Source organism: Panulirus ornatus, chromosome 9 (genome assembly GCF_036320965.1).
Source record: "Panulirus ornatus isolate Po-2019 chromosome 9, ASM3632096v1, whole genome shotgun sequence".
NCBI classification, from domain to species: Eukaryota; Metazoa; Arthropoda; class Malacostraca; order Decapoda; family Palinuridae; genus Panulirus; species Panulirus ornatus.
Window position 1 is genome coordinate 35,449,132 of NC_092232.1, and position 7,521 is coordinate 35,456,652.

Here is a 7,521-nt window from a genome sequence, read left to right on the forward strand (position 1 = left end):
GTTAAGTTGCACGCCTCTGACCTAGGTAGCTGTCTTTTCTTTCTTCCTCACTAACATGTGGATTACTGGCATTCTGTCCACAGACATACAGTCTCTTCTTGCCATATGTAACACTTGACAACACTTTACTCATGTAGCTCATTCTTGGTAACACTAGATTTTCCTGTGGTGAGCACTATGTGCTAGTCCTGCCTTTTGGCAAATTGGTAGAAGCAGTAGATAGTAGTAGGTAGGAACATTTAGTTAGGAGCATTAGGTAGAAACCTTAGGCAGAAGAAGGTCGAAGCATTAGATAAAAGTAGTCTTTAGGAACATTAGGTTGGAGCCTCTGCAAACACTGCACTAGACTTGCCCTCTGCCAGTGGCCAGTTAAGGGTGAGGCACTGAAGACTAAGAAGTGGCTCTGAAGTTCTTTAGTTATGGAGACTGTTGCTGTGGCCACCCCTTTGAGGAAGTTCCAGTCAGAAAAGGCATCAAGAGATGTAGATAGATGTTATATGTAAAAAAAGATTAAAGCCTCGTGTTTGAATGTAGATAGATGTTATATATGTAAAAAAAATTAAAGCCTAGTGTTTGAACTTTCTTTATTTGATACTTGTTTACCTTTTCCTGCAGCAGTGAGGCACTTTCAGGAACAGCCAAAGAAAAGAGCTCTTTTGTTTACTTCCATTCTTTACCATTCATGTGTAATGCACCAAAATCACAGACCTCTGTCCAAAGCCAGGCCCCACAGACCTCTCCATTGTTACCCCTGGCTGCTTCATATGCCCCTATTTAGTTCCATGACATCATTTTGCCTCCTATATGACACATTGGTCCAATTCACTATTTTCCATACATACCTTCCACCCTCCTGCATGTTCAAGTCACAGGCACTCAAAATCTATTTTGCTCCATCCCTCCATCTCCATTTTGATTTCCCCCAATCTTCATGTCCCCTTTGCTTCTGAACATATACATCCTCTTTGTCAATCTTTTCTCACTCATTCTATCTGTATGTCCATACCATTTCAGCACATTCTTTAATTCTCTCAACCATACCCTTATTACCACACCTAAGTCTTTCCTAAGTCTTTTGGGAATACCTGGTTTAAAAAGCGAGATATACATAAGTATACTTATGTAAGTAGGAGAGATGGCCAGAGAGCGTTATTGGATTACGTGTTAATTGACAGGCGTGCGAAAGAGAGACTTTTGGATGTTAATGTGCTGAGAGGTGCAACTGGAGGGATGTCTGATCATTATCTTGTGGAGGCTAAGGTAAAGATTTGTATGGGTTTTCAGAAAAGGAGAGTGAATGTTGGGGTGAAGAGGGTGGTGAGAGTAAGTGAGCTTGGGAAGGAGACCTGTGTGAGGAAGTACCAGGAGAGACTGAGTACAGAATGGAAAAAGGTGAGAACAATGGAAGTAAGGGGAGTGGGGGAGGAATGGGATGTATTTAGGGAATCAGTGATGGATTGCGCAAAAGATGCTTGTGGCATGAGAAGAGTGGGAGGTGGGTTGATTAGAAAGGGTAGTGAGTGGTGGGATGAAGAAGTAAGAGTATTAGTGAAAGAGAAGAGAGAGGCATTTGGACGATTTTTGCAGGGAAAAAATGCAATTGAGTGGGAGATGTATAAAAGAAAGAGACAGGAGGTCAAGAGAAAGGTGCAAGAGGTGAAAAAAAGGACAAATGAGAGTTGGGGTGAGAGAGTATCATTAAATTTTAGGGAGAATAAAAAGATGTTCTGGAAGGAGGTAAATAAAGTGCGTAAGACAAGGGAGCAAATGGGAACTTCAGTGAAGGGCGCAAATGGGGAGGTGATAACAAGTAGTGGTGATGTGAGAAGGAGATGGAGTGAGTATTTTGAAGGTTTGTTGAATGTGTTTGATGATAGAGTGGCAGATATAGGGTGTTTTGGTCGAGGTGGTGTGCAAAGTGAGAGGGTTAGGGAAAATGATTTGGTAAACAGAGAAGAGGTAGTGAAAGCTTTGCGGAAGATGAAAGCCGGCAAGGCAGCAGGTTTGGATGGTATTGCAGTGGAATTTATTAAAAAAGGGGGTGACTGTATCTGTTGACTGGTTGGTAAGGTTATTTAATGTATGTATGACTCATGGTGAGGTGCCTGAGGATTGGCGGAATGCGTGCATAGTGCCATTGTACAAAGGCAAAGGGGATAAGAGTGAGTGCTCAAATTACAGAGGTATAAGTTTGTTGAGTATTCCTGGTAAATTATATGGGAGGGTATTGATTGAGAGGGTGAAGGCATGTACAGAGCATCAGATTGGGGAAGAGCAGTGTGGTTTCAGAAGTGGTAGAGGATGTGTGGATCAGGTGTTTGCTTTGAAGAATGTATGTGAGAAATACTTAGAAAAGCAAATGGATTTATATGTAGCATTTATGGATCTGGAGAAGGCATATGATAGAGTTGATAGAGATGCTCTGTGGAAGGTATTAAGAATATATGGTGTGGGAGGGAAGTTGTTAGAAGCAGTGAAAAGTTTTTATCGAGGATGTAAGGCATGTGTACGTGTAGGAAGAGAGGAAAGTGATTGGTTCTCAGTGAATGTAGGTTTGCGGCAGGGGTGTGTGATGTCTCCATGGTTGTTTAATTTGTTTATGGATGGGGTTGTTAGGGAGGTAAATGCAAGAGTTTTGGAAAGAGGGGCAAGTATGAAGTCTGTTGGGGATGAGAGAGCTTGGGAAGTGAGTCAGTTGTTGTTCGCTGATGATACAGCGCAGGTGGCTGATTCATGTGAGAAACTGCAGAAGCTGGTGACTGAGTTTGGTAAAGTGTGTGGAAGAAGAAAGTTAAGAGTAAATGTGAATAAGAGCAAGGTTATTAGGTACAGTAGGGTTGAGGGTCAAGTCAATTGGGAGGTGAGTTTGAATGGAGAAAAACTGGAGGAAGTGAAGTGTTTTAGATATCTGGGAGTGGATCTGGCAGCGGATGGAACCATGGAAGCGGAAGTGGATCATAGGGTGGGGGAGGGGGCGAAAATTCTGGGGGCCTTGAAGAATGTGTGGAAGTCGAGAACATTATCTCGGAAAGCAAAAATGGGTATGTTTGAAGGAATAGTGGTTCCAACAATGTTGTATGGTTGCGAGGCGTGGGCTATGGATAGAGTTGTGCGCAGGAGGATGGATGTGCTGGAAATGAGATGTTTGAGGACAATGTGTGGTGTGAGGTGGTTTGATCGAGTGAGTAACGTAAGGGTAAGAGAGATGTGTGGAAATAAAAAGAGCGTGGTTGAGAGAGCAGAAGAGGGTGTTTTGAAGTGGTTTGGGCACATGGAGAGAATGAGTGAGGAAAGATTGACCAAGAGGATATATGTGTCGGAGGTGGAGGGAACGAGGAGAAGAGGGAGACCAAATTGGAGGTGGAAAGATGGAGTGAAAAAGATTTTGTGTGATCGGGGCCTGAACATGCAGGAGGGTGAAAGGAGGGCAAGGAATAGAGTGAATTGGAGTGATGTGGTATACCGGGGTTGACGTGCTGTCAGTGGATTGAATCAAGGCATGTGAAGCATCTGGGGTAAACCATGGAAAGTTGTGTAGGTATGTATATTTGCGTGTGTGGACGTATGTATATACATGTGTATGGGGGGGGTTGGGCCATTTCTTTCGTCTGTTTCCTTGCGCTACCTCGCAAACGCGGGAGACAGCGACAAAGTATAAAAAAAAAAAAAAAAAAAAAGTCTTTCCCTGTCATTACTTATTCGATCATCCCCCTCACATCATATATCCTTAGTCGTTTAATTTCCTTCACAGTCATCCTCTTCTGTACATTTCCATCTATATCCCATGGAATGGATGCAAACAACATTGTTAGGACTATTATACCTTCAGTTATGCTCATTTTTGCCCTTCCAGATAGTGACCTATCTTTCTACACATCCCTCATTGCTCCTAGAACCTTTGACTCCTCACCCACTCTAAGATTCATGTACAGTTCTGAACAAATTGTTGCCATGTCTAATCCTAGGTATCTAAAACACTTCACTTCCTCCAAGTTCTCCTCTCAGACGCATGCCTAAACTAACCCTTCGCTAAGCACTGCTAAACATTATAACTTTGCTTTTATTCACATTTAATCTCAACTTTCTTTCACACGTTCTTCCAAACTCAGACACCAACTCTAATATGCCACCAGTACCCTGTCATCAGGGAACAACCACTGACTCACTTCCCAGGCCCCTTCCTCATTGCGGATGCATACCTGCCTATTTCTCCAAGGACCATGCATTTGCTTACCTCTCTACCCCATCCAAAAACAAATTGGGTAGCCATAGTGATATCACACACCCATGCCAAAGACCCACCTTCATCTGGAACCATGCCCATTTAGAAAAAGAAAAATTCTTGTAGAAGGCAGTTTTTAAAATTTTACCATATACTTTCATTCATTTGGAAAATTGTGTGAATTAGTTTGATATTTAAAATAGATTTTAGAAGGTATTTTTGTTATAGCATGCTATAGGGTTAAGGCTCGTGTACTCAATGAAAATTAATAGTTAGTTTTAGGTGATGTCCAAGATTGCACCAGATTATTGATAGATAATTAGATACATATACACTTAGTTTTAGATATTGCAGTACACACCTAGGAAGAAGCAATCATTTTTCATTTGCAAGCTTCTTGATATTGTATGCAAGGATTAAAAGTCACGTTTCCTTTCCATAGATTGCACACAAGGGTTAAAAGTCACGTTTCCTTTTCACAGATTTCATCGGTGTTTACAGAATTCTACGACAACTGCTATTGTGTCGAGAAAGATGAGACTGGGAAGATTGTCAAAATAAATATGGGTCGCCTAATGCTGTGTGAAGCAACTGCTACAGTCATGGAAAAGTGCTTTGCCATTCTTGGCATTAAAACAGTTGAAAGAATGTGAAGTAATTACCCATGGAGATATTATCTCTGTAAATGAATATAGAGAATAAAAGAAAGTTTTTATGAAAGAAATTTCTTATACCTCTGAGTAATGCATGAATTTAGTACATAGATAAATGATTGTAGTTTACTTTCAAGAAAAGTCTCACCACTAATTCTAAGTACCTTTACAGACAAGACACTTGTTCTTGATTTAGGAAGTTAACTGCTTCTTTCTGACTACTTCAACAAAAATGACTCATCTCGGACCATTCACAGAAAAATAAATGAAAGTTACCTAGGATAATTGTTAACATTAGAACATTAGGTAGAAATCACAGGTAGGAACATTAGGCAGGATGACTAGGTAAATGTAGTAGGCTGGAACATTAGGGAGGCAGATTAGGTAGAAGTAGTAGGTAGGAACATTAGATAGGAGCCTCTGGAAGCACTGACCTAGAGTTGTCCTCTGCCAGTAGCCTGTTAAGGGTGAGACATTAAAGGCTGAGAAGCAACAATGGAGTTCACCAGTTATAGAGGCTCTTTTGCTGTGTCCAACCACTAGAGGGATTTCCCAGTGGGAATGGGTGTCACAAATGTAGACAGATAGACAATTGTTAACTCTCTCATACATTTAATCATTACCATGGTGGATTAATTATGATTGCCCTCTTTACCACCTATATTGCCAAAATCATGTGTTACCTTTAGGGTATTTTCCAATAGTAAAACTAATGCAACAATGGGAAAGAAAACCTTTTTTTTTTTTTACTTTTTGCTAAGGCCAGTGTTAAAGTAAGTTACTAAACTTTGTTCCAGAATTAGCAAAATAAAACAAGAATTAAACTATGAAGATTGTTGGATCTAAGAGATTTTGACAAATAGGAAACTCAAAGAAGTGGCAAATGTCTGATGTTTAGTCAGATGTTGTACAAGGAACAGTATGAACTTCAGTGTGAACAAAGCAAACCGGAGCACTGTGAATTGCAGGGAATGGCATGCTGTCAGTGAGCTGAACCAGAGCATATGAAGCATACAGGGAAAAATCATGGAAGGGTTTGTGGGGTTTGGTTGTGAATAGTTGGCTTTATCTTCAGTGTGTATGGGGGTGGGTTGGGCCATTTCTTTCGTCTGTTTCCTTGCGCTACCTCGCAAACGCGGGAGACAGCGACAAAAAAAAAAAAAAAAATCTTCAGTGCCTTATACATGACAGTTTGATTGCAGATGTGAGCATGAGGCCATTTTTTCTTCTTTTCCTGGTGCTACCTTGCTAACCTGGGAAATGGTGAACATATATTTAAAAAAAATTATGCTTGATCATTGTTTCCTGCATTAGGGAGGTAGCACCAGGAGCAGATGAAGAAAAGCTGCATCTGCTGACATCCATTCTCTAGCTCTCATGTGTTATGCACTGAAAATAAAGCTCCATGTCAACAACCAGGCCATACAGACCTTCCCATGGTTTTCCCCAGATGCTTCACATACCCTGGTTCAGTCCACTATCAGCAAGTAGATGCCAGTATACCACATCATCCCAATTTGTCCCAGCACACCTTTCACCCAACTGCATGTTTAGGCCCCGATTGCCCAAAATCTTTTTCACTCCATCCTTCCGTCTCCAATTTGGTCTCGATCTTTTTTGTTCCCTCCACATCTGGCACTACCTTGCTGACTTGGGAAATGGCGAACAAATATGTAAAAAAAAAAAGAATCATCCTTGATCACTATTTCCAGTGTTAGGGAGGTAGTGACAGGAACAGACAAAGAAAAGCTTGATTCAGTCCATTGACAGCATGTTGACCCCAATATACCACATTGTTCCAATTTATCCTGTGCATACCTTTCATCCTCTTGCACATTCAGGCCCCAATTGCTCAAAATCTTTCTCATTCCATCCATCCAACTCTAGTTTGGTCTCCCTGTTCTTCTTTTTCACTCCATTTCTGGCACTACCTTGCTGACTTGGAAAATGGTGAACATTTATTTATTCATTTATTATACTTAGTCGCTGTCTCCTGCATTAGTGAGGTAGCGCAATGAAACAGACGAAAGAATGGCCTGACCCACCCACATATACATGTATACACATAAACGCCCACACACGCACATATACGTACATCCACACACATGTAGACACCCCAATCTGAGCCTTCGAGAAGGATGACTACTCCCCACATGACTCCTTCAGAACATTATTATTATACTTTGTTGCTGTTACCCACATTAGCGAGGTAGCACAAAGAAACAGATGAAAGAATGGCGCAACCCACCGACATACACGTATATATATATATATATATATATATATATATTTTATTATTATTATTATTATACTTTGTCGCTGTCTCCCGTGTTTGCGAGGTAGCGCAAGGAAACAGACGAAAGAAATGGCCCAACCCACCCCCATACACATGTATATACATACGTCCACACACGCAAATATACATACCTACACAGCTTTCCATGGTTTACCACAGATGCTTCACATACCCTGATTCAATCCACTGACAGCACGTCAACCTCGGTATACCACATCGATCCAATTCACTCTATTCCTTGCCCTCCTTTCACCCTCCTGCATGTTCAGGCACCGATCACACAAAATCTTTTTCACTCCATCTTTCCACCTCCAATTTGGTCTCCCACTTCTCCTCGTTCCCTCCACCTC

The 7,521-nt window shown here is 41.2% G+C and overlaps 1 protein-coding gene across 2 annotated transcripts in view; it reads left to right on the forward strand.

Annotated features, from left to right (window-relative positions):
- Nucleotides 1–4,946, forward strand: part of ArgRS (arginine--tRNA ligase-like protein) — a 108,257-nt gene extending 103,311 nt beyond the window's left edge. For both annotated transcript variants that reach the window (XM_071665009.1, XM_071665010.1), the window contains exon 15: nt 4,705–4,946. In XM_071665009.1, coding sequence (XP_071521110.1) covers nt 4,705–4,875 — 171 coding nt within the window. In that variant the 3' untranslated portion in view covers nt 4,876–4,946. The remainder of the gene's footprint in view (nt 1–4,704) is intronic.
- The last annotated feature ends 2,575 nt before the right edge of the window (nt 4,947–7,521 follow it).